Source organism: Pseudorasbora parva, chromosome 4 (assembly GCF_024679245.1).
Source record: "Pseudorasbora parva isolate DD20220531a chromosome 4, ASM2467924v1, whole genome shotgun sequence".
Taxonomy (NCBI): Eukaryota; Metazoa; Chordata; class Actinopteri; order Cypriniformes; family Gobionidae; genus Pseudorasbora; species Pseudorasbora parva.
Genome location: NC_090175.1, coordinates 40,482,750 through 40,501,395, shown reverse-complemented (window position 1 = coordinate 40,501,395; position 18,646 = coordinate 40,482,750). Strand labels below are relative to the sequence as shown.

Here is an 18,646-nt window from a genome sequence, read left to right as displayed (position 1 = left end):
AGTGTGTTTAGGCATGAATAATGAAAGTGGAAGTGACTAAAATAAATACCAAAGATTATTTAATTAATAACAACCAAAAATTAACTGATAAAATAAAAGTGCAAATTAATTGATCATATCTTAATTTAAATAGATAGTCTGTGCTTGCTTGATATGTGAGAACCAATGAGGATTGTTTTAACGCGTCAAGCAATCCCAGTTGAGCTTTCATTTTAATATTTGATGAGCTCTATGTATTTGCATTGATCAATGTAAGCAAAAGACAATTAAATCTGTTTAATTATATTATATAAAGTGATCATGTCTCTTCAGAAGACATGGATTTAACCACTCAATTCATATGGGTTACTTTTACAATGTTTTATTAACATTTTGAAGCATAAAAATAAATTAATCTGGGTTACTTTTACATTGTCTTTATGAATTATTTGAAACATGAACTTTTGGGTAATGGATAGATAAAAATTATGAGAGCATATTAAAATATATATTTCATTCATTTTCGTTTTTCCTGTTTAAAATTGTTTTTTGTGTGAAATGTACTGCCGTTGTAAAACGCAGCATTGAACTTAGCAGTTATCTGGGAGGATTCAAATATTTAAGTCATGGGTCATCTATTACCTGGTTGGATGTTGTCTCGGATGATGGTCACATGATCGTCACGGTCAGGTCGTGTGTGCTCGTGCCAAAAGCCAATTACATGGCCAAGTTCGTGAACGACAATGCCAAACTTGTCGCAGTTCTTCCCGATGGATATTGCCTGAGGACCATTGCCACGACGACCGACGTAAGAGCAACACCTTGAGAAACAAAAGATAAAAAGTTAAATGTCTGAAGATCTCAATTAAATCTCAGCTTCTTGTTAGCTCACCCAACTCTTCAATAACTCAGATTCTGGTTATGTCACAGGAGTGTGATAAAATGTACAATGAGTGTAATGAGGGGTTGATGAGAGGTGAGCTGGGATAATGCTTAGTTGTTTGGGGTAATGTAGTTTACTGTGGGGTGAGCAGGGGATAGTGTGAAATGGTGAGAGCTGATTATCGTGATCAGGGTGAGTCGAGGTTAGTTTTCAGATACTTGCAGTGTTGTTTCCTTAACGACAAATAAGCACACATTTTTCACCTCAGACTGAGTGCTACTACAAAGAAACGCAGGAGAGACAAAGAGGAACTAAAAAGAGAAAGGTGGGTCCCAAAGTAAGTCCCATAAGACAGTCTAAAGCAGGGGTTTTGCTCCAGAAGCCAGATTTTAAGTTGAACATCAAGCAGGGAATTTTAGCCACTACAGTACCAAAACTGTTTTTTTTTTTGATGCGATATTATAAGGCGAAGAGTTGTGATTTATGATTGTGTCTGGACAGCGCTATTCCAAGTTGCACTGTATTATTTGAGTTGCATTAAGCAGGTGAGAATATTTGGCACATTAAGGTGAATTTTTTCACTTGCTGGTGTTTGTACAAGCCTACAAATCCGATTATTATTAACAGCAATATTGCCAGCGGCCTCACACCCTGCTGACCGTGTGTGTGTGTGTGTGTGTGTGTGTGTGTGTGTGTGTGTGTGTGTGTGTGTGTGTGTGTGTGTGTGTGTGTGTGTGTGTGTGTGTGTGTGTGTGTGTGTGTGTGTGTTGTAGTGGTCAGCTATGCAGTTCTGTATGCTGTTCTTTTTTTTCAGTTGTTTTTTCTGAATAACAATAGCATGTTGGCAAGAGAGTAGAAGTATTTACAGTGAGAAGAATTTACAGTATGAGGAGTTGGAAATATCATAATTACGTGTTCCATGCACATGAATGACCAAGCCAAGTCATATGTAAAAGAAGGAATCTCTGAATTCTAGATGATACACAAGTTGTAACATTGGAAAAGGTGTGTGTCGATTTAAAAACAATAATCTGTATTATTGACAATATAGGGCCAGATTTACTAACAGCTTGCATCAGCAAGAACACTTTTTTAGCCTGGATGCCAGCTGAACTTAGCCCCGCCCACAACTTTTTTAGGTCGGGCGGTTCGGTCTGGTCTCAATCCATAGAGGAGTAATTATCCCCGAAAAGAAACTGTTCAGACCAATGAAATCATCAGGGCGGGCTTTAGACGATGACGGACAGATGATCAACAGTAACATAATCATCACGTCATCAAAAGGGCTTGGATTATATTTGTTTGAATCCTAAACGGAGAGCCTGTTTGTATATGCATTCACCTTCACAATTTCTCTCAAAAATGATGATCATGTTGGGTAAGTACTTTATGTATCATTAAATTCTTACATTTTTTTACAACACTGGCAAAGATCGTTTATTCCAGCGCGAGTGCAGACAAGGTTGCCAAGTTTTTACAACAAAACCCGCCAACTACTAGCCCTAAACAATAGCTTCTTGGGGGGGTTCCCCGAAAAATGAAGAGAAAAAGAAACAAAAAAGAAACAAAAAAGAAAAAGTTAAAAAAACTACTGTCAGGATTTACTAAAGACGTGCAGTGATAAATTAGCACTGAAAAGATGTGGACATCGGCTTGCGGCTGCCCTTACTGGATATGTATTTGTAAGAATTTCCCTTTCAGACACAACATTTATGAGACTTTTTAAATGAATTAATTTTATAATTTACTGGTGTTTTCACCATTATTTACAGCCCCAAAAAAGCACGTCTTAAACGACGCTACCGGGTAGCGCTAACGGGTAGATTATCTGGCTGCGTCTGCGTTTTTTTAAAAGGGTTGGGGAATTGAGAAATCAACTTTCCCTTGAGCTTTTGATATATAAAAGGGCATGGTAATATAAGATTATCCTGTAAGTTTCAGAGCTGAAAACTTCCTTTTTAGTCAAAGAAAAGCTTTTATAGACACCAGGCCCAGAAAACGATCGTGGGCTTCATCCTTACGTCATCGCGTGATAAAACAGCCTCTACAGCACGTCTAAATCAGTAGCCCCACCCACCGACCCACTAGAGCTGTTTGGATCACTAGCCAGCAGCAATAACAATGTGGAAGAAGATTGCAAAATATTGTGGAAGAACACAGTCGCTGCATAAGCTTCCTTCGGATCATAATATTAGGAATGTGTGATACTTCATTTATTTTAATGAAGTTCTAGCTCACGTGGGGAAGAACATTTGTGTGTTTGCTTCATTTCATGGCAGAACCGTTTGTAAACAATCCTCAAGTGCTGGATTTGCAGACACAATGTTGTGCCTTCTATATTGGATTCGACAGGAATGGTGCAACAAACCTAGGTGAGTAAAACATATTTTTTATATGTAGTAGTAATTGTAGTCTGGAGGTCCTGTTTAGTAAATCTGGCCCATAATCTATAATCAAGTTGGTATCCAATGGCGTAAAACGTATCACTCAAATTTTACGGTTTGCTTTATGTAACAGTAACATTTAGTTGTGAAAACAAGTATAAGCTTTACTTGGAAAATGATTTTTTAATTCAGATATTGTATTATATTACTATGTACTAGTTATACTTCATATTATAAAAAGAGTGAAGGGCTATCTATCAACACATATGATATTATGCACCAAGACCGGGCAGAGGTGTGTGTATAAATGAGGACAATGTATCATTTAAATTTGTATAGACTATCCCTCATAAAATGATCAGCACTAAAGTAGGGGGGAAGGTCTCGATGAAATCCTAACACAATATTTTAGGGGGCCAAAAAAAGGTTAAACCTGTAAAGTCGGAGTCCAAGGGAATCCAGATAGTCTACCATTAAGAATGACTCAGACACACAAACAAAGCAGTAATCTTGATTCCAGTCACTCCCTATTTATAACTTGGATTAGAACACCTTAATCCCTCATTTCATAGCCATTGATAGTGTGGAGTAGACACTCAGACTCAAAATAAAACACATTCACCAATCTACATCAAAAAAGAGAAAGGAATATTTAACCGAAACAACAATGAAAATCTTTTCTGTAATGCCGCTTTGGAACCATTTGTATTATATATAAAAGTGCTATACTAATAAATTAAATCAAGCTGAACTAAATTTACATATTTAGTCGCTTGCTTACAACCCATACCTAACCTAGTAAAATTTTGTCTTTATATTTTTGCAAAGGAGTCAATCATTAGCCCTGTCAAACCTTCTCAACATTAACGCATGGATACAACCTATGTGCTAAATGCCTAAAAAGCACATGCAGACACGTAGAAGGTTAACGCTCACTGATTGAGTTGGTCTGTCAGCAGGTTTATAGTTGAATGACGTCTGCTGATTATAAGAGATATGACTGCACTGAGATGGATAATATTATGTAATGCTCTCTCTACCTCTCTCCCCTTCCGCTAATCTAGTCTTGTCCTTCTGTCAATGGTCGTTCTGTCTATTTCTCTGTAATCAGTCTGGATCTGCCTCATTATTTCACCTCACCTTTCATCAACATCATTCCCAAACAGACATTTCGGATCCTCAGTTTCCATTCATAATAACTGATATAACATTCATAGTCATGATGACACTTCTAATGCTGGTTCAAATTCAACAAGTGATCATGTGATCAAATAATCAATAAAAAGCAAAGTTCTCAGACAGGAACAATCGCCAACAATATATTTATCTAGACTTATGTGATTTCCGTCTTCCCTTTTCTCTCTCTCTCTCTCTCTCTCTCTCTCTCTCTCTCTCTCTCTCTCTCTCTCTCTCTCTCTCTCTCTCTCTCTCTCTTCCTTGTTAACACACTGTTAGGATTCCATTCCTAAGAACAATGGATGGTTTGCTCACCGTGGTAACGGGAAAGGAAGGAAAGCCAGGCCGACTGTAGTCATCTCAGCCGACTCTCACTCCCTCGCTCTCGCAAACACACACATACCTTTGTTTCAAACACACATTACAGGATACACTCATAACAATGAGAGCTGAGTATCTGAGTTTCACTCAACTTTTTTTTACTTTGGACAGACGTCAATAATCAAAACTCTAAACTAGTTTTTATACACTATCAAGTACCGGTGCTGGAGCTAGAAGCCAACTTTGTAGTGTTTCTCCATTGAAGAAAATATGGTTTAAAGCTCTCTAAATCCTGCTAGTTTCAAAGATTCACCCCATCTAATGCATGCATTTATATGATAACACTTTACAATAAGGGTGCACTAATATGCATTAATTCATGCTTAACTAATGCACAGATAATCGTGAGTTAATGTATTACTAATGGTGAACTAACCCATTTATTATTGATTACTTTTTTGGCCTAGCCAAATTGAAAAGCTTCCCATTCACACATACAGTGGTCTAGGTTCAAAATTCTGGTGTCATTTTACAGGAAACCCTTTAAAGTTACATAAAACACTGCTTAAAGTAATAAACATGTAAGTATATGTTGTGTAAGCTGTAATAACCCCCCCCCCCCCCCCCCCCCCAAAAAAAGTAGGCGTTTTTTGATATTTATATTTTTTTCATAAATTCATTTTTGAAAGTGTGTAACTCCGGCCCTGTGTGCTCTAGGAACCTTCAGACAGTTTGGGCTATTTCCACTAAATTCTAGAAACTAGTGGAAAAAAGAAGTTTGTCTGTGTCATGTTGTATGCAAGATTTATTCAAATGGGTCTGAAGGGATGACACCCCCTTCCCCCCTCCACCACCCCCTCCCACCACCATATACAGTGATATAAATGCAATATCCCAGTGTCATTAAATTAATTATACATGCTGGAAACAGCCCAAACTGTCTGCAGGGTCCTAGAGAACACAGGGCCTGAGTCACACACTTTCAAAAATGAATTTATATTAAAAAAATCTAAAATCAAAGCGCCTAATTTTTGGGGGGTTAAAACAGCTTACACAGCATATACTTACATGTTTATGACTTTTAGCAGTGTTTTATGTAACTTTAAAGGGTTTCCTGTAAAATGTATCCAACATTTTGAACCTAGACCACTGTATGTGTGTATGGGAAGCTTTTCAATTTGGGTAGGCCAAATCCAGGCGGAAATGGCACCAGAGTAATTTAGTGTAAATACATTACTTTGTGTAAAACAAATGCCAAAGTGATGCATATCTCCAGAAAGTAGAGACTCTAAGCTTTCAAATGGCACCACGTCATAGCTCCTCCAGAGATATTTAAAATGGAAAGTATATGCATGACAATGTCATTCCCGACCCTGTACAGGATCCTTGGAGTTTAATCGGCTATGTTAATATATATTAAAAAAATCATCAATATCAAGGTTTTAGTTAGTGTTACTATAGTAAACCATGGTAAATGTTGGTGACTTGTTAATTTAAAAGCATTTATCTTTATCTTTGTGGCTCATTGTTTCTCCTGTTTTTCACATAAGTGTTGGTGAGAATGTCAGCTGTGTTTCCTCTTTAAATTAGGCTTTAAATTAGTTTAAATCATGAATCATTTCATTTGTGGTTGTATGGGACAACTCTGCACCAAGCTGGAACGCTTCTTACAGGATCTCACAGTGCTGTTTAGTGCTTGTGTGATTGAGACGGTAAGCGAGTAAAAGCATTCGCTCTAAGTTCACGCTTATGTCAGTTTTGAGCCGAGCTGATACATTTTCCGTGTGGTACATTGTGCAAACGAGCAGCTCTGTTTCATTCCGCTTTTGGCACATTTACCATTTATTGTTTCTCATACGCAACAGAAAAATGTCAGCATTTATCAGTCAGGCAGATTGGTACTGGCACCAGTGCGATGATCTGCAACAACACGCATCCGCAGAATTTGCCTAGTGCATAAACATATCAAACACTTATCGAACTTTTATTATAATTTTACCTCTCCCCGTTTTTACAGTCGTCTGCAAGCTCACATTCAGATTTTTCTCCATCCAATCAACAACCGATGAATAGAACCAAGTCCCAGCCCTATATTTGTTCTTTTTCGATAATCCGTCTCAGACGTGCGACACAACACGGAAGAAAAGATCTGTCACTACTTCCATTACATCACAACTTTAAAGGGTTTTAGTTTTCAAAACAACAACTTAGAAGATGAGATCCAAAACAAATCTAGTCACTTCTAAAATGATCAACAAAGCTGTAAACACTAGAATCACTCAATGTGGTAATGTGTGTTCAGTTGACAGACATTCTACTAAGACTATAAATCTCACTGCATATAATTTGATGATTTAATTAGTATCAAATGTATGAGTTGATTGATTATGACTTCTGATCAATGAATCAAACATAGCTTCTAGCTTGTGATGTCAGATTTTTTCAAATGAAATTACTTTGGATGTTAATTACTCTGGATGTTTGATTGTGCAAAGGTTTTTTGCTAACATTGTCGGTTACATTATCTTTAGCTCTAAATCAATGTAAATGCAGGCTGGTGAAAAGTCCCACCAGCTGACCATTAACTGAACACTCAGCACTATTAATGAGGATCTTGGTGCCAGAAGCACAAGGATGCAGTATAAATGTGTGCGTTACTATTCTCAAATGTATTATGATTATAGTGAAAACTGAAAAACGAACCCGCAGGGTCTGTAAGTGAAGACGATGTAGCTCTCCTCGTCAGTTTTCTCAATGAAGGTCACGCACGTCTGTTTCTCCCAGTGTCTCATTGCTTGTTTTAGCATGGCCCTCTGACTTCCTGAGTTTCCACACACAGAAATCATTTGTAAATCACACATATTCGTATGCTGATGTTAAACCCAGACACACACTTACCGGTGAAGTTGCCTCCTATGACGTAAGGGATGACTCCTCCGGGCCAGATCTTCTCAGCTCGCGATGTGGCAGCACGTGGCACTCGAGACTTCACACCTCTGCCGCCGTTTACACTCCTCCCTCCAGGCTTGGAGCTCGACACATCTTTACTGCTGTTCAATGGCCACGACTCTGTATCACAGAGACAGTAGACAGAAGGATAGAAAACACCTTACAGTAGGTTTGTGTACATTTGCGTCCATTCCTTTTTCCTTTTTTAAACCAGAAATGAAATATGGAGGATGTGTTTTCTTCTTTATTGATACTAAGACCAATAAATAGAATAAGCAGATACAAACAATTTTTTTCTTACACAAATGTCCCTACTTTAATTTCTAGTATTTTTGCGTAACTACACAGATGCTGAAAACACCTTCTAGTGGCTTTTTACTAGGCTTTCAAACAGAAGCCTTTGGTGTCAATAGAACGAATTGCATCAATAATTCTATGATCATAAATATAGTTTCTCAAAATAACTTTATAAATCGGCAACCCTAAAAAAAGATGACATTGAATAATTTAATTTTAATTCAGTTAATTATATATATTTTTTACATTTATAATTTTACCCAAAACCTGACCATTTCTAAACCATATAAAATTGACTTTTGTGTAGCGCTCCAACACATTATGCTTAGAGGTCCCGGCTGTTGTCGTCTCTGATCCAGTCCCTTTGCTCTCTATTGTGTTTTATTAGCCTAGAAATCTAGACGCACCCTAGCCGCAGCAAATGTAATTTGCCGCGAGTGTCGTCTAGCAACTCTCAATACACTTCTGAGCTGTAAACGCCAAACTCTGGTCGGGCCAATCACATCGTATAAAGAGTCGGTGGGTGGGGCTTAACATAATGACGCAGAGTTGCGTTTGCGTGCTTCTGGTAAACACAGAAATTGTCAAACGGCGGTCTTTCAAACCAGCTTTGACCGCGACTCTGGAAGACTTGGAGTTGAGCTTTTCTCTGAGAAAAGGACAAAGAATGGCACTGAAGTCATTCTTAAGAAGGGAAGATGTGTTCTGAGTTTTGTCGACCGGATAAGTCGAACGCTCTGCTTCACCTTCGTTGCTCTGGTTGGTTGTAGCGATATCCAATTGCGTGCACGCTGTGCAGAGGGAGTTTGAAAGACAACCGTTTATCCCGCCCCTCAGATTGAGCCCTGTCAATGGTGAGTTTCCAGACCAAACACCTTGATGTGGGTCTGGCTTGTCAGGCTAGTGTTTTATAATATAAAACATTTGATTTCACCCCTCACTTAAGTCAACCGAGCTCAGTATACAGTTAGAATGCTGAATAAGTTAAAACCAGCATCATAGGACAGAGTCCTGCAACGGGTCGGGTACCCGCGGGTATCCGCGGGTACCCGCATAAAAGTGGCTAAAACGGGTGGATTATGACATTTATAAAATTCACGGGCGGGGATGCGGGCGGATAATTAACTCTGTGCGGGCGGGTAGTAGCGCGGATGGGCGGATGAAAAATATGAGCAATATTTCTGTGGCAAAGTGAACGAGAGAGAGAGAGCGAGAGCGAGCGAGCGAGACCGGCGCGTGATTGTGAATGAGCGTCACCTGCGAGCCACACCGGTCTCGAGTTCTCTGAGGGAGCTCGGAAGCATATAAGGACGAGAGATCACCAGACCTGGATTTGACGTTGAGTTGTGTTTATGTTTTATTATGCGTGTGCGCATGGGAGATGTCCATGAAGGGCTACTCACGTTACTTTCGTTTTGTTTGGTTGAAGTCTTTTAAATGTTCGCCGGTTCCCGCCTCCTTCTTCCCCCATCCAACATATTGTAGGCTATTACAATTTCTATGTCCAAATTACCATTACACATACACGCAACAATGATATACCATTTGACCCATCACGTCACCACCACTGCGACATTGAAACTTTAGTTGATGCCTCTCGTAGCGCAGAAGGAGCGAGCGTTGCAGGAGTAGCAATGGATGAAGTAAAAGTAAAGCTGGTGAGTGGAGTAGCTATATGAAATTGTTGACAATGAGTCTTTAAAGGCACTTTTGCCTGTTTCACTAGCCCATTCATGACGCTGTTGATGTTGAGAGAGGTGTAGGATAAAAAAATAAAGCATTTTAATTTGAATGTTTTAGCGTGTGTGATTTATCGCGGGCACGGGTCGGGTAACGGGCCAATAATTAACGGGTCTGGGCGGGTCCGGATTTAATTTTGAAATTTTCACGGGTCACGGGTCGGATCTGGTGCTAAACTTTGCGGGTACGGGCGGGGGCGGGTCTCCAAAAATGGACCCGTGCAGGACTCTGTCATAGGATCATATACTCTGGAATATCTGGCTCATTTAGAGTCGGTGTGTCTGTCAGACATGTCAGAAAGTGTTTCAAATGACATAGGTTCTATATTTATCAATTTGCATCAAAACGCATGGACTATGCAAATACTAAACAATACAAATCGGAAATAAATAAATAACACAACATCACAATATTGTGGAATGAATGAATGCTTACATTCGTACAAATTATAGTGTTTCTCACAGGTTAATAATTTCATGAGATTTAAAATCGGCCAAACAAATGCTGTGTGTTCAAAATTAAATAAAAATGCTTTTAGGCCTTTATTTATGAAAGATTCTAAAAGAATGCTCTCAAAATTGTAAAAGATTCACAATCTCAGGTGTCTCATTAAAGGGAGAGGCTATGGAATTCTTTTGGTTTAAAAGTTATTTTATTAATATTACAGTAGCAATGTAACAGAAATAACCACAAATATATGTAAACACATTTTAATGTTAATTCTAAATGTCTTACTGATGGTGTTGTGGGGTTCATAGAAAAATTAAAAATACAGTGTTTCATTGCTTATGCATAAAGGGTGAACTTACCAAAGCCTAACCGTCGTATTCTGTCCAGCAACAGATATAACGAACCTCTCTTCTTACTGGGATTATGCTCTCCTAGACCACCTGAGAGAAAGAAAAATATAAGGGAGTTATTAGAAGAATGCTGTGAGAGCGATATTATAATGTTGTGAGAACTTTGTGTGAGTGTTATTGTTAAGCACTGAGTAAACGGCCCTCCTTTATGTGCTATAGGAATTATCATAAATACGATAATTAGCCCTATCACTGGGAATCTTTGGGATAATTTTGTATACCCAAGTTCACGAGTTGGGCGGGCCATAAACTTTAAACTTGGTGGAGGGGAGAACGATTGCTGCTGTGAGGGGTATTCTTTATTAGTTTTTTCCCACAACATCTACATCGCTTTGTCTTCTTGTTAAAGTAGTGCATATTTACATATATGAATATTCATCTGAAATGTATTGTATGTTTTATACACAGTGAAAATAGCCTGTATTTGACCAAAATTCAGAATTTTCATGGATCTGACTATCTAGATAGTGCGGTGAGTTTGTCAAATTTGTCATTGATTGGGATGCTAAATATCTTTATGGATTTAATAAGATCCCAAATAAATAGGCAATAATCAATCTGGTGTCCTCCATGATTCCTGTTCTTTCCAACAACAGACCACCTGAATGCGACAAGATTGTAATCGCACCTTCAGAAGTGGGAAATGTCTGATAGCATGTGAAGCCGTCATAAAACTATGTTTTAAATTGCAATAGGGCCATTATAATGTTATATGAAGACTGTCAGTTAGCCGAAAAACTTCCATCACTGGCTGTCTGCCATTATCACACCTATTGTATCCATTTATCCTCACTTCTACTCATCCCCCATTCACCATCCTCTTCTCCTTCATTCCACATCTCACCTACTCTGGTTTTTCACTCCCAGGGTTCTCACTGAACATCTCTATAGTATATAGTATTCACACATCTCGGTTCCTTTTGCATTTATTCTCTCTCTATCTCTCTCTCTCTCTCTCTCTCTCTCTCTCTCTCTCTCTCTCTCTCTCTCTCTCTCTCTCTCTCTCTCTCTATCTCTCTCTCTTTCTCTTTCTCTCTCTCTCTCTCTGGAATTTCTCAGATGTGGACAGGAAAGTGAGAAACAAACAAAACTCTAAATCCAAGACACAGGAAAAGTCTGAGCTATGGGATTAATGTGCGTACAATCTCACACACATTGTACTGGCAGGTATACAAGTGTGGGCCGTTGTCTACATCAACAGCATCCTGATAAATCTGGAAATATCCAAGGAGGACCTGTCCTGACTGGGTCGAACATGCATCAGTTCTCCTGTTATTCATGGTCCTGATGCAGTTTGCCCTTTTGCCCTGGTGGCACATCCTGTAACAAGCCCAATAAGAACGGAAACGCAAAGCTGAATCCTTATCGTCTTTTTGGTCTCACTTCCGTCTATGTGCTGCCAAAGACTCAGACGATGATAAAGGTGATGTTGCTGACAATGCCGCTACCAGCAAGGTAAAGTTCTCTTAGTTGGCTGTTAGTCTGTGAGTAGTCATTACTCATAGCAATAATTGTATTCTGTTTTAGACACACAGTTTACCTTAACACGCTAATGGTAAAGACGCACACACACATTTCGACTGATCAGTTTAGATAATAGCAAGGAAGGATTTTGTTAACAACATTTATTCAAACTTACAAAGAAACTAACATTTGCACACACACACACACACACACACACACACACACACACACACACACTCACAAACACACACACACACACACACACACGCACGCACACACACTTCTGCACTTTTCTCATTACATAAGGAGTAAAAGACAAAGACCTTGCTGTGCAAACACACACAGCTGTTTGCTGATGGTGCAGTGGAGTTGAGACAGGAGCATTTATCAAGTCTAATCACTTGAAACTATAAACTCTCAATATCCCCACACATTCTTCAATGTCAATATGACTTTAATGACTTTAAATCACCCACAGCCCACAACACAATCATGGACATTTATTCCATCCTTATGACAGCTCAGCATCTCAGACTGATCAAGACATTATCTTAAATAAACAACCCACAGATGCTACTGTGACCATGTGTGTGTGTGGAGGGGGGGAGGGTGTTTTTGTGAAATATGAGGACACAAATGTGTATAATGACATGGGTACAACATAGGTATTACAAGGAGAGGGTGAAATATAAAGTCATTACCCATGTCCCAATTTTTCAAAATGCTTATAATTCATACAGGTTTTTTTTAAGAAAGTAGAAATGTAGAATGTTTCCTGTGATATAGGTTTAGGGGCAGGGGCAGTGGCAGTGTAAGGGGATAGAAAATATGGTTTGTACCGTTTAAAAACCATTACGCCTTTTGTGTGTGTGTGTGTGTGTGTGTGTGTGTGTGTGTGTGTGTGTGTGTGTGTGTGTGTGTGTGTGTGTGTGTGTGTGTGTGTGTGTGTGTGTGTGTGTGTGTGTGTGTGTGTGTGTGTGTGTGTGTGTGTGTGTGTGTGTGTGCCCGTTTCTGTGTGTCACCCTGCAGTTGAATCTGCACAGAGGTCAGCGCTAGATCAGAAAATGTAACGCCTGGAGGAAGGTCTGACTTCAAACATGACATCAGGATGAAAAAAGCACATGAGCGGCTTCAAGGACTGAGTCTAACAGAAGCGCAAACCTTGAACTTGTAGAAAGAGTCATTGTTGTTGTTCTGCACCAGAAACAATCCACAACCAGCTGCTGACCGCAGCTTTAACCTCGTCTACTGTACATCTGCTACTGAACTCAGCTGAAAAAACATGTGCATTAGAATCTTAAACTAAACTGAGGACGTCTCAGTCAGTTGTGAACTCAGTAAGGGCTCAGAACGATTTCCTGAGTCAGATCCTAAATCCTAAAACTCCTAAATCACAAGGGAGTTTGAGGCTGTTTCGCAAATCTTAAAAAAAAAAAACTGATTCGTAATAGAAATTAGTTTTCAATTTGGCCAATTTTAAACTATTGTTGACAAGTGGAGCATGGAGCCCTGTGATATCTGATGTGTCTTACCAGATGTGTGTCCCTGTTTCCCATGTGACTGCTGTGAAAGCTCTATCGTCCCATCGATCTGGAACATTTTCAAGTCCTCTTCATCCAAGGCAATATCTCCCCAAAATACAGCTGGAAAAAAGAAACAGAGAAGGATATTATTAGAGGACACAAACACACACTCTGGCAGCATCATAGATTGATGGCCTAAGTGCTGGCAGACCAACTGAGATTCAGATCAGTGTGGCCTGAGCTATTGACTGATGCTAATTTAAGGTTTGCTGCATATGCAATCGATTGACAAGTTAACATGAGAGGAAACATCTTGGCTTGTCAATTTGCCCTTCACTCTCACTCACTCAGATCAGAGTTACTTACTTCCAGTTGGGATCTTACCAACCATGTTCATATAATGTCAGTATTGCTCTTGTCCCAACATTCCTAAGGTTTAACTACAGTCATGACATCATACACCCTTAAATTAGCCTGTCGCCAAGGAAGTCATAGAGATGGCCATGAAAAAGGAGATAATATTGGGAACCGCGCCATTTGTGTGTGCGGGTAGTTTTGGCAGGCCATTCACTCCTCAACCTTGATATAAAACAATAAACAATGAAGACCATGCTTTAAGCTATCTTGATTGTTCCAACCTTGCCCTTGTGCATACATTCTGTGGGTGTGTGTGTGTGTGTGTGTGTGTGTGTGTGTGTGTGTGTGTGTGTGTGTGTGTGTGTGTGTGTGTGTGTGTGTGTGTGTGTGTGTGTGTGTGTGTGTGTGTGTGTGTGTGTGTGTGCATGTTTTTGTGACATATGAGGACACACATGTGTATAATGACATAGGTATGACATTACAAGAAGAGGGTGAAATATGAGGACATTGGCCATGTCCCCACTTTTCAAATTGCTTATAAATCATACAGGATGAATTTTTTTAGATAGTAAAAATGCACAATGTCTCCTGTGATGGGTAGGTTTAGGGGCAGGTGCAGTGTAGGGGGATAGAAAATACAGTTTGTACAGTATAAAAACTATTACGCCTATAGAATGTGTCACCATATGTCACAAAAACAAACGTGTTTGCGTGTGTGTGTGTGTGTGTGTGTGTGTGTGTGTGTGTGTGTGTGTGTGTGTGTGTGTGTGTGTGTGTGTGTGTGTGTGTGTGTGTGTGTGTGTGTGTGTGTGTGTGTGTGTGTGTGTGTGTGTGTGCGCGCGCGCGAGGTGCACGTAAAGGTGAACTGCACTATTGTTTGTGAGTGTATGTGCACGTGTGTATACAAGCATCCATCCCTCCCCCATCAATTCCTTGGACATTGTTCAGCCTGAATCTGTGATTGTGCTTCATGTCACATTCATATAAAGCTGGAATCTCCAGTGGATCACACCCTTCATACAGAACTAATATTAGCACTGATCTAACCCCACTTCATTTACCTGTGGGACTCTTTGCTATAGTCTAAGGGCTAGAACAGGGCAAATTAGCGTGAAAGCGCAATTGCATAAAATGGGAGTGCACAGTTCTGCACGTGATCTACCAGCAACGTGCAAATGAAAGAACACGGACGCAGCCAGACATTTGCATAACTTCTAATGTAATTTAGGCTTCCCGTTAGTGTGTAGTTTAAGAAATGCTTTTTTGAGGCAGTAAATAATGGCGCAAACACCAATAAATTGACAATCACAAACCTTTGTAAATTACCTTGTGTGATTCATTTATATACTCTCCTCCCATACGTTTTTCACCTGAAAGGGAAACTCCTACAAATACATATGCAATAAGATCAGCCGCAAAAATAACTGTGTCCATGCCTTTTAAGTGCTAATTTATTGCTGCGCGTCTTTAGTAAATTCTGAGTATTCTAAGTAGTTTTTTTTATTAACCAATAGAGGGTTCTTGCTGGCACAAGCTGTTAGTAAATCTGACCCTGAATACTTTTGTTTATTGTAAATTTTTCACACATTTCATTGCAATTTCTTTAATCAAATACTTTTCAAATACATCAAATACTTTTTTCAATTATACAGTTGTTTTTATTATACAGAAATTCCAGGAAAAGCATATTCATATTTTATATTTAAAGATGCAACTGCAAATTTTACGTTTTACAGTAAATCACTGTGTAGTCTTGAATATTTTTGTCCACATCACACACAGGCATTTGTGCATGTATACAAATCTAGCCCCCAGACAGCTAAGCATTCAGTTTCTGCTGAATAATTTTTGAAAGCTGACATGAGGTCTTTCTGCATTTTTCATAAAACCATTAACAGTGAGACAAGACAAAGTGAAATATGTCTTCAGGTTAAGGCAAAGTGCCTTCGACTTGACCGCAGAGGAAAAGGCTTTGTGTTGAATTTGTACATTGATTTGGCAAGTCTGGGAGTGAAGCCCAGTAATGCCTCAGCAATCATGTATCCGTTTAACATCAGTGAGTCTTTGACTGCACATCTTAACTTAGCACCAGTCAATAACTTCAGTCGTGATGATCGATAAACAGAAACACAAAGCATCAAACTAGTTGGGGAATGAACTAGTTTTGTGACTAGCATGAAACCATCACAGTCACATGGGATTGTTAATTGTATACTGTCTCTTTCATTGAAAGTTAAATGTTAAAAGTCAAATTAAACTGATAGTTTAACAGCTTTGCATCTGGTCAAACGGGAACAAAGTGTCATCTGGGGGGATAGGTTTTGGCGAATATGAAATGATAATCTCCGTTCCAAGGATATTGTAGCGTGGTGGGAGGTGTGTTTTAATCTGGGTGCAGTGATATCCGCAGATAAAATTGTGTATTAAAATAGCAGATTATCCTGGAGGTCACACTACAGTTCCAAATGAGATAGAGCAGGTTATCCGGGAAACATCTAAGTCATTCTCACTGTTTCCAATGAATGATTTAAGAGTTGGAGGAGAGTATTGCTGTAACTAATGGCGCATCTTCTTTGAGTGAACTTGTCTCAGCAAGTACATCGAGACACTGAGAATGTTTTTTTTTTTTGCATTGCAAATCTTACCAAAAGTAATACATTCAGTTAACCACTTAGTTTCTAAAATAAAAGCACTTTTAAAACCTATTTGTAACCTACCATTTGTATGCATTATAAGCAATGCTTAACATTGTGGATAAAGCAATACAAAATGTTCATTATAAATATACGTACATTTAATTGGATAAAAAAAAATGCAATCCAATTACATTTGAGTTACTTTATATAATATTTGTGTGCTATACTAAAACAATAATGTTGGCTTTAATGGTTTTCACTCAGAAATTGAAAAGTAGAAATACTAAAATAGTATTATCTTGTAAAATATACTTATACTTAAAAAATATTTCACAGCAAATGTTTTGTAAGGATCAGTTGTAAGTTTTGAAATGCAAAAAACTTGCTGTGTGTGAATGGCCTGTTAGAAGGCAACTGTCTGTGATATCAAGACAGCTCATTAGGCTTTAGAACAGAGCTGTATACTTGAATGAAGAATCCCTTCAGTTTTGACAGACTGTTTTTTATGTACACAGTGACAGCAGATGTTCTGGAGAATCCTGGAGGGAGACTCTGATGAACACACACTACGAGCTCAGAAAGTCTGGCCATATGTTGACGCTTCATTACTGTGATGTCAGTTTAATACCAAGAATCCCTTCCTCATTAAACCCGCTGAAATACACAGCTGAGACTGATGAATGAGTACCATGGGAGCTGAAGGATGAGTGGGGTGTTTCTGTTTGTCAGTGACATGCGTAACTAAAGACATCTGTGCCACATGTCAGAGAGACATGACGCAAAGCATTTTGGGTGACAGCCCAAAAAGGATTCCTGCGAGCTTGATCACAGGAAGAATCAGGGACAGAAAGACAGTCAAACAAAAACACATACGCATCCAAACACAATTCCAGTTGAAGCTGCAAGCAGCGATGAAAGGGCCCTCGCACCCGGAACCACCCGCCACTCGGTGGCCTCAGGAAAACAGGGAATAGTGGGCGGCATACATTTAAGCGGTTAAATATAGGAGAAATATGGCAATGTCACTTTGATGTGCCACACTTCCTTTTGCCAGCAAGTCTCGCTTTGACTATAACTGAATATTGGCATGTAGATGTCTTCAGGTTAGTACTAGCATTATCAAACATGTGAAGTTTGGGGCAGATCGGACATTGTATGCCTGAGTTACAACAACTTCCTGTTTCATGGCGTTAATCGCATACGTTAGAACTGAGCCACGTATTACTTGATTTAATGTGTTTCTAGCATGTTTGGGACTTGATGGCAAATTTAATGTTTCTGGGAGTGAATTACCGTGTAAAGCATGCCATTTCCTGTTGCAAGCAAGTGGCGCTATACCAGAGATGTACAGTAACGAAGTAGAACTACTTCACTACTGTATTTAAGTACTAAAAAGCGGTATCTGTACTTTACTAGAGTATTATTTTTTTCTCCTACTTCCACTTTTACTTCAGTACATATTTTCGATGAGTTTAATACTTTTACTCCGATATTTTTTTAATGTGCTGCATAGTTACTCGTTACAATTATAAAAATGCTACGAATTAGTGATGTCCGGTTCGCGAACGAATCGTTCTTTTTAACCGGATCTTTATAGTGAACCGGTCGAACCAGTTCACCAAATCGAACTGAATCGTTCTAAACGGTTCGCGTCTCAAATCAGGGCTGATCCCAAAAATACTGTAGATATTAACTTTCTGCCATCAGTGACAGTCTCTCAAACTAGAAATAAAACGAATATCTTGAAGTAGATGCTGTAACTCCAATCGTTAGCTGAAGTGAGACATGTTTTGCTGAGAGATCTGATGATGAACTCACGAGCAGCTGATACTGAGCATGCGCGTGTAACCGAACGTACCGGTTGTCGGATCCTCGGATCAGCAGCAGTACAGAATCAAAAACCGTTTCTATCGGACACGTTCGATACTGAGAACCGATGAACCGATGAGCTGCGCATGCGTGTTATTTGTTCAGAGGAACGAAATGCAGGTTAAGTGTATTTAAAACTAATCACGTTTGGAAACATCATAACAAAGCTGTCTCATCACTGTATTATTTTAAAGTTTTGCAAACAATA

The 18,646-nt window shown here is 39.1% G+C and overlaps 1 protein-coding gene across 1 annotated transcript in view; it reads right to left on the bottom strand.

Moving 5' to 3' along the window:
* Positions 1–18,646, bottom strand: part of tll1 (tolloid-like 1) — a 67,886-nt gene that overhangs the window by 29,152 nt on the left and 20,088 nt on the right. The window contains exons 3-7 of the mRNA XM_067441775.1: positions 13,586–13,696; positions 10,539–10,619; positions 7,642–7,812; positions 7,447–7,564; positions 622–800 (exon numbers count right to left, since the gene is read on the bottom strand). Coding sequence (XP_067297876.1) covers positions 622–800; positions 7,447–7,564; positions 7,642–7,812; positions 10,539–10,619; positions 13,586–13,696 — 660 coding nt within the window. The remainder of the gene's footprint in view (positions 1–621; positions 801–7,446; positions 7,565–7,641; positions 7,813–10,538; positions 10,620–13,585; positions 13,697–18,646) is intronic.